Below are 14,299 nucleotides of genomic sequence, written 5' to 3'. Positions count from 1 at the left end.
CTCTCTCTCTCTCTCTCTCTCTCTCTCTCTCTCTCTCTCTCTCTCTCTCTCTCTCTCTCTCTCTCTCTCTCTCTCTCTCTCTGTCTCTCTCTCTCTCTCTCTCTCTGTCTCTCTCCTTCCTTCTGTGCGAGGAACAAACCGCTCGTCCAATATTAACACACAGACACATGCATGTGAAATCTTTTTCTGTTTTTACAGCAAAAACCGAGCTGGAGACCGAAGAGACACGACTGAGCGACACACACAAAGTGTAAGCGCACAAACACAAGAGTGTGATGTACAGTACGTGTGAGGAGAAGCTGAGAGTTTGAATGTTGACCTTTCTGCAGGTTTCTGGAGTTGTGTTTCTTCTTCTCCGTGAAGGCCAAGGGCGGCGAGAAAGAGGTTTCACCCAACACCTTCTTCTCCGTGTGGCACGAATTCTCCACCGATTTCAAAGACGCTTGGAAGAAAGAGAACAAGGTCATTCTGCAGGAGAGGTATGTGCGCTTTTCCCCGAACATATCTGGATTAAACAAAAGAACCGTGTCAACAAACACCTTTCACCTTCTCTCTCTTCAAAACCGCCGTTGTTTAGTCCAGGATCATGGGCGGCTCGGCGCTGTAATCTCTCAGGAATGCGGGACGTCCACACACAAAAAAAGTCTCACGAAAGCCTTCCCCGAGGCCTTTCTCCTTCTATTTGTAGTGGCTGATTTATTAAGTACTTCAATTAAAAGCTTCCTGTCAGAAGTTGCTCTTTAAATGTTGTGAAAACAGCCTTTCGCTGTTTTCTTAACAGGAGAAGACTCGCCGACAGGACGTGGGGGGGGGGCGGGGGTCCGCCAGCGCCTGCCGTCCATGTGAGCTGCGTCTGGCATCTTGGTGATTTAATGCTGGAATACCTGAGGCGTGCACAGGTGCATCATGGGAAGGTTAGGTTCTCTGTGCCAGGCCGAACTATCTGTGGGGAAAATGCTGCGGGGTCAAATTTGTTACACCTCGGTCTGAGTGATGGGCCGAGCTTTGTTCTGACGCCGAAGAGTGCAGAGAAGCGCATTCCTGGAATTAAGCTCTCCTCCACGCGAATGAATCTTCCGGCCGCGTGTTTGTTCTACACTAAACGCCTCTCTTTGATAGTTCTGATCTCCTGCGGAAAGATCAAAGGCGTGGACTTTTACGCCCCCGCCGAACGGATCGCGCACGTGTTGAGTGCGTCCGCTTGTATCTTATTGTTTCCTTTTCACATGACTGTGCATTTACACGTGTTTTATTCCGAACAAAGCACAACTCTCCCAGAACTCGTGCCATGTGTTTAATATTAGATTATATCTGCCACATTGAGATTCCCTCACAAGCGGAGAGCGTGTGAAATGAACCCTGTCTGTTTTTTTGACCTCGGTAATGAAAAGAATACTGGAGCGGTACTGCCGGCTTTCAGTGGTCGGATGGACTCTGGTGATAACGTCCTGAGTAAACAAATCCAAAAGATCCCCTGAAAACACTCCTACATTATTCATGAGCGTTTATCTCCACATCTGTCCCGAAACGGACGGCTCGTATCGCTCGTCTTCTGAAGCGTTGCTCGCATGCAGATTAGGGGCTTTTAGTTGTGCGCCTCTGACCCGTCCGGGCACTGGAGCCGGTAGGCGGGAACCCGCGCCAAATGATATTTCCTTTTCCTCCCGCCCCGTCTGAAACATTAGGGCACGTGGGAACCCATGAGCGTTTCTTGCTCCCCAATTTGTAAGCAATTTCAGGCAATTCCGATCCATCAAGCGTCTGGCCTCCCCGAGACGCCCGAGCGGTGAGGATAGAGCCCAGCGTTGGGCTGCCAGGGCATGAAACCGGATACGCGGCGTAAAATTAGAAACATAATTGATCGAGCGGAGCGCTTCTGCCCGTCCAGATGTAAAACCTTCAAACGTTTGTTTTTTATAAAGGAGAACCGTGCGTGGGGGGACCATTAGCGCCCCGGCCGCTCTCGCAGCGCTCGATAAGACGCGGCTTTATTGGTCACGGAGCGGTGAAAGCACACTTTTGACTCCCGGAGCTCTAGCGTGGCATCTGATAGATGAGTTCCCAGAGACAGAAGCTGGATGTCTTGCCTTTCTTTTGACATATGCTGCCCCGCTATCAGCCGATCTGCCGCTAAAGTGTTTGCCTTTCTCCCTCGATGGCACCTAAAACCCTGAAGAATTCTCTCTCTCTGTCGCTCGGCCCCAATTTGTCATGAATGCTTGTGGTTTGTGTGCGCTGGAACAGACGGGGGGCTGTTTGCGGCTCTCTGCCCGAAGGTCCATCTGGAGCCGGCGGAGACGGATCTGTCTGACACAGAAAGCTCTCAGCAGAGCCGCTGGAGTGAAGAGACGTGTCGGGCTCTTTGTCTCCTCCTCGTCTCGGTGTGTTTGTCCGGGAGACGACGCAGATGGTGCGGCTCTCAGGAGGACTCCTGAGTCTATTTGTTTCTTTATGGTCGTCTCGGTTTGAAGACTTGAACCCGAGAAGCGCCTCCACACCTCACATGAAACTCAATGGGCCTCATTTATGAAACGAGCGTACGGTCGTTTCCACGCAAAACTTGGCATTTATCATTATGGACGTGAGCGGTTGCTACGATCAAATCTCACGACAGGTCTCGGCTCGTGTACGCAAGTCTTGAGATGAGGTGAAGGTCTGTGTACGCTTCACCCTTTTGATAACTGAAAAGGAGTCATGACAAATATCAATATAAAAATAGATTCCTATGCCATTTCTTATTTTCATTACACTAATAAAGTATTTTAAATGATTTATTATCTGATCATTTAATAGTTTGAAATTACAAGGTTAATGGGTGCTTTGGTGTGAAAAGATACTTCGAAGATAATTTACCCCAATTAAAAGTAAAACATTTAAAAACCTACAATAATCAATTACAAGCACTGGGTAAGTTTAGCTATATGCAAGATGATACATTTCTTGTTTGACAAATATGCGTTTTTATGAAATTGTAACCACGCATGCTTTGATGGTTTTTTATTTGTGCGCTCTGTGATGTTGGATGGGGTGAAGCTCGCCGCGCGCTGGGTCACAGCTCGAGGACGTCTGGCTTTCTGTGGCAGGTTCCAGGCCGGTTTGTGGGGCCGAAGACCGCTGGTCCTGCCGCTGACAGACCTGAAAGAGAACAAAGAAACGAAGCGAACATAAATCTGTGTGTGTGTGATTTAAGCCGCCTGAAATGCAAGATTAGCAGCATTCGATTTGAAACCTTTATCCTGCTTAGAAACATGCATCGGTCTCCTGCGCCACAGACCTTTTCTTCTTCACCTAAATGAAGAAAACTGTACAAAAACAAACATTCTATAATTGCACTCTAAAAATGATCAGTAAATTATATCTACATTCGTTTTTACATTAACACATTAAGTTTTTCAAGACTGAAGTCAGATTAATTTAGTTTAAATTCAAATGTATTACACAACCAAACTAATTTAAAGCAACAACAACACTTTCAGTGTAAAAGTAATAGTGAAACACTAATAATAAACGCAATAATTGCGATCATATTTACAAAACATAAATATCCAATAAAAAAATACAAACCCCAGCTGGAGTTCGGTTCACTACACCAACCGCAGCGATCTCTTTCCAAACAGTTTTTTTACTTTCTTTGAATCCACTTTTCAAGGTTAAACTTTCATTTCTAAAATGTAAAAGTTCCTCTTTTTGGCCGGATTATGTTTCTCCATGTCGCTGGGGGCGAGGCGTCTACACCCTGAATTTATAGGGCCGTGATATGTCAATAACGACCGATTTCAGCCGCCGCATTTATCAAGGTACGATCATTCGTACGATGGGACTGGCGGCATGGGAATGTTTGACGAATCGCACGTAAACCCTGTCGTGAGACCATTTCTTCACACGGATCTGCGCTCGTTTCTACGTTAGATTGAGGCTCAATGTTCTGTCTGGATGTGCACATCAGTAGGAATAGCAGAAATGTTCTGAAATCTTTGAGAAAAACCTAAATGATGTTTATTGGATCATGTTCATATGTGTGTGTGCTACTAGCCTGATGTTTAGCGCAGTGACACACAGAGCATCTGCACCACCGCTGACCTGGACTTGAGGTCCTTTTCAGATCCCGTTCCCTTCTCCCCACCCCACCCCACGCTCTCCTCTCAATGCGTTTACACGCAGTCTTACTCCGATAACAAGTGTAGCTCGTGTAAACGTGTAAAACAAGTTTCATTTGTCGGGGAAAGCTCAGCAGAGGTGGTTTTTCGCCCATTACTCAGATTTCGCGCTGCATGTAAACGCCTTCACCGGTTTTCTCTCAGTTGTGTTCATGTGAGCATGTGTGACGGCGCAGTAGTAAAAGTCCCAAACGGAAGTAATGGTAAAATAAAGCACAAGTCCGCTCTGGAATCACGCAGTTGATTCGTCAACATGAAGAACTATTGTTGCATATGCAGGTTCTGCGGACACGAGGAGAGATATAAAATACAGCTTCTGACCCTTTCCCCGCTGCATTAACAGACTAAACAGACTATCGCCGGTGACGTCACTGCACGCCAGAAACCCGGCAAGTCTCAAACTTGTGGTTTATTGCTATGCATGTAAACACGTGAAAACAAGTTTCTTTATAAGCAGATTTCTGATAGATGTCGGTTTATTTTGTGCATGTTAACGCACTCAGTGTCTGCCGCCCTGTCTAAAGCTTGACAAAAGCAAAGCAGAGAAAACACAATGTAAAAATGCTCAGTGGCTTCATATAATTGTGTGCGTTCTTCTGTTGTGTTGTGTGAAATGTCATCTGTATCAAAAACTGAAATTCAGTCTCATATAAACTCCCAGAGAGCCATGTGTGTGTCGCTTCTGGATCAGATGGTGACCTGGAACTCAAACACAACCATATTTAGAGCTGAAGAGCGAGTTGTGTGTGTGTGTGTGTGTGTGTGTGTGTGTGTGTGTGTGTGTGTGTGTGTGTGTGCGTGTGTGTGTGTGCGTGTGTGTGTGCGTGTGTGTGCGGTGAAGAACAGAGGGATGTTTTTACTCTCTTGTGCTGCTACTGATGGTGAAGAATCTCTCTGGCCGCTCATAAGTCTCTCTCTCTCCTGTAAACATTTCAAACAGTCGGAGGGTCGGGAGAGGCAGCGCGAATACATCACAACAAATGATGTGTTTGCTTTACACTTCAGTCCGGCGGGCGGACGTGACGCCGCAGTGATCGACTTACTGCGCTCTGCTGCAGCTGCACACAAAAATCTGTCTGGCTTTATGAGCTTCAGCTCGCCGCTCTTTCACGTCATGTCCGGTTTGTGTTTTTCTTCTCCAGTGCGGAGACGTACTGAACACTTACTACACGCTCATTCTGTTTCTTGTCGAATAATCGGAACAGATTTGACTTTTCACAATTAACAGAAAACACTGTGGAACAAACACACATTAAATGAAGAGTTTGGTTCCAAAATGAGAAAACTCCGTTTTTAAAGTATTTTTCAAAAATCATGTTTTTTGTTGTGCGTTCCATTTACTATCAGCTAAACTGCAGTTGGTTTGTTTTGATTTAAGCCATAATAACTCAAAAAAAAAAAAAATACAGCTAACTAACTCAATGAAACACAATAAAAACATGATAACATGTTAAAAACAGAGTTATCTCTTTTTGGAACCAAACTCATTAAATATAGATGTTGTAATGAAATAGATTAATAACAATAATATAGATATACTGTAGAATCTTAAATAAATGGTATTATAGGATGGTGGTGTTAAAACTTGAAATCTGAATGTTTAATGAGAGTGATGTTCAGGTGTGAGGGTCAAGATGATCTCCGTCCGTCCGTCTGTCTTTTATCTGAAATGTGTTTTGCGGATCTTCTGTGACTCTCGTGTACCCAAAACATGGCCAATTATGGGGCTTTGGTTTCATTAACTGGTTTAGAGGTCAGAAGAAGAGCGAGACGGAAATGAGCGTGAACGTGTCCTCCATGTGTCTGATGTCACACTGAAACTCTTCAACAGGTCACAGCATCACATGAAAACACTCTTAATGAAGACGCGTCACACATTATCTGAAATGATTTGCTTTCATGATTTTGTTTGATAAATGACTTTGGTGTGTGTGTGTCATCAGGTTGAAAGCGGCAGAAGAAAGCTTCAGACAGGTGAAGGAGAAAGCCACATACAGCATCAAACCTAAACACGCCTCTGGAATCGTAAGAATCTTTCTTTCTTCATCTTCTCTCATGACGGCTTTAATGCAGATCTTTATTTCTCTGCTTTGTGTCTCTCAGAAAGCGAAGTTGGGAATGAAGATATAAGCGCTCCAGCCCTCGCTGGCATTTTACATCTTACACACGCCGTACTTCAGTTTCACTTCTGCCATCTGAGATATGGACACAGGAAGTGATCTTTGCCCTCCGAGTGTGATGTCATATCCCGTGTGATGAAGCACGATGACCCACAACAATCATTTAAGTTCACTGGAGATCTTGAAGCAATATCATGAAAAAAAGTGTCCGTTTTATTTTTTAATACACGAGAAAGAAATGAAGAACAGAAGAAGAGAAACGGCGTGTCTGGATTTCTGCAGTAAAAATATTAAATTATGAAGTCATCTGGCGGCTTCAAAATGACTTTTTAAACATCAACACATGGTTTTCTCTCCACCTGCATTCTTCAACATCTCGAAAGCACACTACAGGACCTAAAAGAGACACTTCAGAATGTACACCGATACAGTACAAACAGCTAGTCTCTCTCTCTCCTCGTGAGCGCTGCGGCGTCTGTCACTCGTCAACTTCAGTGTTATGTTTTTTCTCTTGTTTTGCTGCATTAACAGTTTCTCACAATGTATTTAAAAATGTTTTTTTAATGAATGTAAATGATGAAATTAACATCTTCATGTTGTTTGTTTGTTTGTTTTGTTTTTAGCATGTTTGTGTTGGACGGATTGTCTGCTATCCATGTGCAATAACTGTTTGTCTCTCTGATGGTTTTGAGAACGGTGTATTTTGTCAAATAAAGGGATTAAAAAATTCAGATGCTTTGGTTTTCATGTTTGATGTGATTTGAGATTTCCTTGAGCACAGTCACAACAGGATTCACAGCATCACACTTTCTGTTTTTAATCTGCAGACGGATGTGGAACCGACAGAAGTGAGTCAAAATGTCAAAACATTTACTAAAATAGTTTGAAAAAATATATAGAACAAGTTTCACTTCAGCTATTTTGTGTACATGTCACACACAGTATGTGCATTCTTACATTTAGGCACACGTTCTTGTGTCATGCGTGACACGCATCACGTCACCGTCTGATTCCACTTTCATCTTCAAAGGTGCAATTCTTCTATCATTTACTCAAACAGTACACTTTCTTCTTCAGAACACAACAGAAGATATTTTGAAGAATGTTAATAATAAAAAACACTGAACCCCATTGACTTCCATCGTATGAACACAAAACCGCTGAGACATTTCTCAAAATACTTTTTTTTTGTGTTCCACTGAAGCAAGACTCGCATACAGGATTGAGGGGAAATAAATGTGCTCATTTTTTACACATTTTATGTTTTTTAATTGTTGTTTTACAAGTAATCTCGATCAAACCGCAGTTGGGCTGTTTTGACTATATAATAATAACTCAAAAATACAGCTAACTAACACAGTAAAACAACAACATGATTTTTTTAAACTGAGGTTTTGCTCAAACTCTTTAAATGACGACAGAAAATGGATTTTTAGGTGAACCGTCTCTTTCAGATTCACAGAGTTTCGGTCTTGTCTTGTTGATTGACAAACAGCGCGATGTGTTTGCGTTCTGTTAGGAGGCGGAAGTCAAAGTTCTACTAGAAATAGTTGAATGTTTCTCTAGATATATACATGTATTGTACCATAGTTGCATAGAATCTCTAGAGTCCGTTAAACATGTCCGAGTCAAGCAGCAGCAGCAGCAGCGGGTTGGAGTCTCTCTCTCGTGCGCATTTTGTGTTCGCTGTCCGGCTGAAACGTGCGCGCTCTCGAGCCGAGCGTCTCTTCGGTGTCACGCATCAGCCAGCAGCGTCTGTACTAGTGACGCATCGACGCAGCGTCTCTCACCGTTAGTCCGCCACGCTCACCGACATGCAGCGGCACTGTTTCACGCGCTGGATCTTCCGGTAGCGGAGCGGCGGCTGCAGGTCCGGACAGTCGAGCTCCACCGTCAGCGTGGTGAAGCGATGCGGCCTGCAGAACGCGCACGACTGGAACGACTCCTGCTCTTTCTTCACGTGCCGAGGGATGTAGAACGAGTTACACTGGCCGTAGCAGAACCGGTTGATGACCGTCCGGCTCTTACAGCCCTCCTGACTGACCGTCTGCCGCAGCGGCTGCGTCTTACACCAGTCCCTCCTCAGATACTTCCTCTCGGTCACCACCAGCGCCTCCTGACTGGACGCGAGCACCTCCTGCTTGGGTCCGCGGCGGGCCGACGTGTTCGAGTGGCTCTTGAAGGGTGACGGGATGGAGCCCTGCGGTCGAGCCTTGCGACTGTCCGACACTCCGAGCAGCGCAGCGGCGAGCAGCAGCCACCACCACAGCGCGACCTCACGACTCATCCTGAAACAAACAGAGTTAGAATTACCGACAAACATCCCGAGAACTCCTCAAAAGCCCTCCTCAAATTCAAGAGTCCTGACGAGAGCATCCTTAACAGCCACAAAGCGGACGCGGTAGAAAAAGAGACGATTGTTGAAGTTATCAGTTCTCATTTGCGATCTGGGATGTTGGCATTCGTAAGCTCAACAAGAGCCGCTCCTCGAACTGACCGTTCTCTGAGAGAGAGAGATGCGCTCAATACTCACTGAAGCTAATGTTAAGCCTTAAGAACTGATCTGAAAACAGCGTTACAGCTGAGACATCGTATGGTCTGTCATGCTTTTATACAATCACACAGAAGAACATACAAATAGTTTAAACACAAAGGTCACGTGCATTGAAACGGAACATATTTTCATACCCTAGTCGAGAAATAACACCAAGTTCCTTTTGTGCTTGAATGAACAAACGCTACACACTTATCAGCACTTGACGTTGTGCGGCTTCATTACACTCACATTGTATTCTCGTGTTATCACGCAATGCGCGCATTTTCTAAACATGAGTTTTTGTGTTTCATGTTGAAGTTTGTTGAGTCGTTTCAAACGCTGGATGGGAAGCTCATCTGTGTTTTTAGTTAGGGATGTTTGTTTTGATTAGTGAATGAAATGTGTTCATTGAGCTGATGTAACGTGTCTCCGTTTCAACAGCAGAACCCGAATCTCTCGGAATGAAAACACTGATGCGATCGAGAAAGATTATTTTGGGTTTGACTTTAAGTTTTCATCTCTTGTCAAAGAAGTGCGGAGATGATCGATGAACAATCTCAAGAGCACGGCCGTTATTCGGTGTTTGGATTTGTGTTATTTTACATGTCAGCATTAAGGCGCAGAAGACCTTCAGGTAACATAACATGCTTTCCAAAGCCAACATGTCTGTGAGCGTCTCTCGCGCGCGCTTTACTGTCCGAGAGATGACCACAAACACGCTTTCAGAGCATCGGTGAAGTGATTTCACACACACAGACATTTCAAAAAGAGAAGAAGTGATTGCACGTGTGCTATAGTAGAAATAACTACCGCACGATGAGCCGTTTTTAATGAATCACATCAGAACTAACAAAAGATTCCGATGATTCGCGGGACTCATTTACACATGAAACCTCGGCTGAAACACTTGTGTATTTGTTTTTATTTCTGCTGTTATAATGACAAGTGTCCGTTCAGAAATGAAAGTGTGTGTGTGCTGTGTGATATGGAGTGCCCTGCACTTGAGCTGCTGAATCAACCACAAGCACACAAGTTAAATAGACTCGTAAAAGAACCTGCGCGTGTGGGTGAAGGGCAAGAGACGTCCTCTGTTCTCCGTCCTGACATCAACACCGGGACGCTCCCACAGAACGGCTCTTCTGCGCTTTCTCTTCGCTCTTCGCTGCGAGACCTTTGGACTGAATTCATCCATCCAAATGGGTTTCCAGTCAGTGTTGTGGACAAATACAAATTGTACAAATAAATCTTTTTCCACAAGAAGAGAAGAGTCTGCCGAGGTGTAATAAGAATTTCATAGTTGGATGATTCTATTATCTGATGAATCTATCTTCACATTTTAAATGAAGTGTCAAGCAGGAGAAGTCCAGACGGGAATAGTTCAAACGAACGAGCTTCTTCTCAGTGGAGACGAGTGAGAACAGAATCTGTCCGTTAGACTCTCAAAACTCCAGGCGGACACATCAGACTCCACATTAACAGAGAAATAGAACATCTGAAATCAAACAAACCCACAGAAACAAGAACACCAATCCTCTATTCAAACATGATTTACTTCAGTCAAGCTCATGAATGTGTGAAACATCTTCATTCTGAGAGGATTTCATGAAGCGCTGGATGTGTGCAGTCACAGTCACAAACGCTTGAGTGTTTCAGTGAAATCAAATTGACTTGACAAGCCACTGGAGCCTAGAAAATAAAGTTGAAATTAGTTTTAAACAAGTACCAACATTCTAAAAAGTCCGTTTATTATCATTTAAGTTCAAGTGACTGCTAAAGTCAATTTGATGGAACTTCTTTTGCACTCTGAAATGTTTGACAGTGTCTCGTCATCTTTATGAAAGATCAGATATGAGGTGTTTTATTAGCACAGTAAATGTGTGTGTGTGTGGAGTGAAAGCAGACAGAATCACTTCAACAATCCTGTAGTTTGATGTTTATAAAGAAACTCTGGGATGTGTTTCGATAGCTTTGACACTCTTATCACAAGCCGTACAATTACACAAACGTTTGAGTTTATTCAAGTACATGTGTCATTTTAGTTTTCTACTGTATAAGTACTTTTGAGCAGTTTGATACTGTTTCACATTTTTTTCTTAAAAATAACAAACATAATAGTGTAAATGTGTTATTTAAGGTACAAAAGAGATGCGTCTCACTTGAATAAACACTGCCTGGTTTTCATTTGTACTCTCATCACAGTGGCTCTTTACACATACAGTAAATATATTAAAGCACACCTTTGCTCAAGCCACGTTAAATAAACAGGTAAAGATATTTAACAGAGCTGCTGATCTCAGAAGAGTCAGATGTGATCAGATAAAAGAGTCTGTCTGATAAACCGGATCATAAGAGACGAGCGAGTGAAAGTAAATGGTCAGTGTGACGTTGGTCACTGTGTCATAATAACTCAACAGTGTATGTGACTGACATTTAATACAACACACAACAAAAGTGCTGATTATAAAGCTCACACAAATCCTCTTTACACACAACAGTGCTGGGGTGAGAGATCTCCAAACCACACAACAATAATCCCCCGCACACACATCATCTCTTTTGGTGTATTTCTGTACTCAATGTTTTGATGGAGATCAACACTTCAAAACTAGAATGAAGTATTTTAAGTCGACCTGACTTGTAGTTGTGTTTGATTGAAAGACTTTCTACACACCGTCTTATAAACTCGCGTGTTCACGTTCAGCTCTGAGCTGGAAGAAACTCATTTCTTTTTCAAACACATTTAAAGCTGTATATATCAAGCCATACCTAAACGAGCACGCAGCAGCGTACTTAAAGGGCAAAATGTTAAGTTGACTTAAAGGAATCCTACAGGAATAGAAAACTTTAGTTTACTGAGTGTTTGTCACAGTGAACTTTCATCACCTACAAATAAAAGTTCACTTATAGTTCCACTAGAAATGGACAATGTGGTGTATAGCAGTAACTTTGAGTAAACAATAAAGTAGATTCAAAAGTACACTTGAACACGAAAAAGACGACCAAATAGTATTGAAAGAGTCCACAAGTAACTTCAGTTTACTTCATAAAATGAACTTCTTATTTGTCATGAGTACAGAAACTCCACAGGTCATCAGAACACTAAACTCTGTGTGAGTAAATGTGTGCGTGCGTACGCGTGCGTGTGTGTGACTCACCTGAACATGTGTGTTTGTAGTCAGAGGTGATGGAGATGTGAAGATCTGTAGATGCCCATGGACGGACGTTCCTCGGGATTCTTCTCACTGAACGGATTCTGTGTCACTGGCACACAGGGATGAGTTTAAACTGGACTCTCACTTTCCCGTCTGAGACCTTCTGAAGGATTCTGATCCACAGACACTTTCATTTCTCTCTAGGTGACTTTATAAATCTCTCTCTCTCTCTCTCTGAACTCGTTTCTGGCTTCACTCCTCCACTCGCATGTGACTCTTATCACCCTGCAAGCTTTCTATTGGCTCTGATCACCAAACAAATCATAGACCTACCAATACTCTCTCTCTCTCTCTCTCTCTCTCTCTCTCTCAAGACACTCCTCCTTCATATACTTTCTGTTTTAAACTGATGTTTCTCACTTGCTCTTGCTCTCTTTCAAAAACTAACACACACACACACACACACACACACACACACACACACACACGCATCCATATATCTCCAAACCAAACATATAATACGTATTATATTTATGGCAATTCCTTGTCTCATTACATAATAACAGTAAAGTCATCAGAAATATGTGAATGGAGTTCAATCAAAAACATTTGAAGATTCTTGTGTTTTATATTTATATTATTATGTTTTTCTCCACTTGATTATTGTAATGCTATGTATACTGGTTTGCCTAAGGGCTCTATAGCAACACTTAATACAAAATGCAGCAGCCGGAGTATTAATGAAAGCAAAACGGAGAGATCCTATTACACCAGTTAAAATGGAATTACCAGTCCACCAAAGAATAGATTTTAAAATGATATTCTTAGTCAATAAGTCACTGCATAACTTGGCACCTACATACATTTTACTATTGTCTGTCTAAATATATTCCAAATCCTACTCAAAGATCCTCTAGTGCTGGTCTTTTAGAATATTTTTCAATGTCAATTTCAGGCGACCTGGTGGTACCTCATTTAGTTATTGTGCTCCAAAAATGTGGAGTTGTCTGCCAAATGAAGTGAGAGAATCGAGTATTTATATCTTTAAAAAGCGGCTCAAGACATATCTCTTTAAAATTGCCTATGATAAAAAAGGTTGGCGCTGTGTTTAATCTTTGTCTTAATTGTTACTTTTTCTTTTATTTACTTTTTTAAATTATTATATTATGTAATTTGTAATATTTTATAGTTTTTGCACAAGTGAAGGACTTTTAGTTACAATTTATGTATGAAAAGTTCTATATAAATAAATGTTTAATAATAAATAATTATTATTATTATGTTCCGTGTCTCATGTCACAGATTTAACTTTTATAACATACATTTGATACATGAATACTGGTCAACTAAAATGTTCATTTATTTAGCATTGTTTGTGTGTGCTGATTAATAAAACAGTTTCTGATATTTATAGTGCAGAAATATAAACTAATGAAAAGAAATCGCCTATATGAGATTTTCAGCTGTATTATAGCGCCGCCTGCTGGACACAAAGCAACACCTCACAAGTCTGTTTGACCTACAATGAAATAAAAGGTTTTAAAATAGTCTCTAAAGTCCTCTGTAAACTTATAGCCATAAGACCTTCTGAAAGAAACAAATAAATACTGAAAATAACACCTCTTTGTGAAAGACAGATTTAAAGAACATAATGTATAAATATATGTATGGTGTAAAATGCTTCTGTTGTTCTGAAATTCAGCAGCGGATTAAGAGTGAAACAAGCACTCATTTCTCTTTGAATCAGAGTGTTTGTACGTGTGTATCTATAGCAGATAGACAAGAACACATGGATATATTCTCTCTAATCTCTTTATTTGATTTTGGATTGTATTTACATTCAATCTATATTATAAATGCATCAACAGGTGTGGATCATTTGGAAAGACAGACAGGCAGTTTTCTCTCCTCCATTCATATTTATATATCACGAATTTCCTCAAAAGCCAAACAGAAGAAATAAAACTGAAATAATCTGTAGTGTTTGGGCCACAGCGATCAGGCGAATATTTTTTTGCTTTTATTATTATTTTTTTTGCAAGATATTAATGGTGATTTCTTGACTCTGAGAAAGTGAACATTACAGTCCAGCACCATCCATACATTACCATTTGTGCTCATTATCATATAAATCTTATCAAAATACATTATTAATGTCCATAATTGATCATCTGTACAGCAGCCCGTACATTACCAGTCATTGTGTACAGTGTCATTGTATTCAGCATCCATACGTGAGTGACTGTATATCACCCTCTCCTCTAAACATCCTCACATGTGTTTTCATTTACATGTTTAAAGAGGGAGATAAACATTGTGATCGATGAACTGCTC

The 14,299-nt window shown here is 41.8% G+C and overlaps 2 protein-coding genes across 3 annotated transcripts in view; one reads left to right on the top strand and one right to left on the bottom strand.

The window, feature by feature from the left end:
• Window positions 1–7,011, top strand: part of fmn2b (formin 2b) — a 39,463-nt gene extending 32,452 nt beyond the window's left edge. The window contains exons 13-16 of the mRNA XM_057327081.1: window positions 199–250; window positions 330–479; window positions 6,101–6,182; window positions 6,261–7,011. Of these exons, the coding sequence (XP_057183064.1) occupies window positions 199–250; window positions 330–479; window positions 6,101–6,182; window positions 6,261–6,287 (311 nt within the window). The 3' untranslated portion in view covers window positions 6,288–7,011. The remainder of the gene's footprint in view (window positions 1–198; window positions 251–329; window positions 480–6,100; window positions 6,183–6,260) is intronic.
• Window positions 7,012–7,075: 64 nt separating this feature from the next.
• Window positions 7,076–12,229, bottom strand: grem2b (gremlin 2, DAN family BMP antagonist b). Of its 2 annotated transcripts, none has more exons than XM_057327079.1 (2): window positions 11,969–12,229; window positions 7,076–8,565 (listed from the first exon to the last, which is right to left on the bottom strand). In XM_057327079.1, the coding sequence occupies exons 1-2, from the start codon at window positions 11,974–11,976 to the stop codon at window positions 8,070–8,072; spliced, it is 504 nt and encodes a 167-aa protein (XP_057183062.1). In that variant the 5' UTR covers window positions 11,977–12,229; the 3' UTR covers window positions 7,076–8,069. The 2 variants fall into 2 exon arrangements, with proteins under 2 accessions (XP_057183062.1, XP_057183061.1); XM_057327078.1 differs by lacking the exon at window positions 11,969–12,229 and adding an exon at window positions 9,869–11,344.
• Window positions 12,230–14,299: the final 2,070 nt, after the last annotated feature.

The sequence above is a fragment of the Triplophysa rosa genome, unplaced genomic scaffold (assembly GCF_024868665.1).
Source record: "Triplophysa rosa unplaced genomic scaffold, Trosa_1v2 scaffold170_ERROPOS77850, whole genome shotgun sequence".
Classification (NCBI taxonomy): Eukaryota; Metazoa; Chordata; class Actinopteri; order Cypriniformes; family Nemacheilidae; genus Triplophysa; species Triplophysa rosa.
Note: the sequence above shows the minus strand (reverse complement) of the source record. Positions and strands in the feature narration are given on the sequence as shown.

Bases quoted from the DNA above. Each gene is read 5' to 3' on its own strand.
- grem2b (XM_057327078.1), bottom strand. From the start codon at position 10,005: ATGGATGAATTCAGTCCAAAGGTCTCGCAGCGAAGAGCGAAGAGAAAG. The intron at 8,566-9,868 runs GTTCTTTTACGA...TGTTTGTTTCAG, and splicing joins CCCTTCACCCACACGCGCAG to GATGAGTCGTGAGGTCGCGC.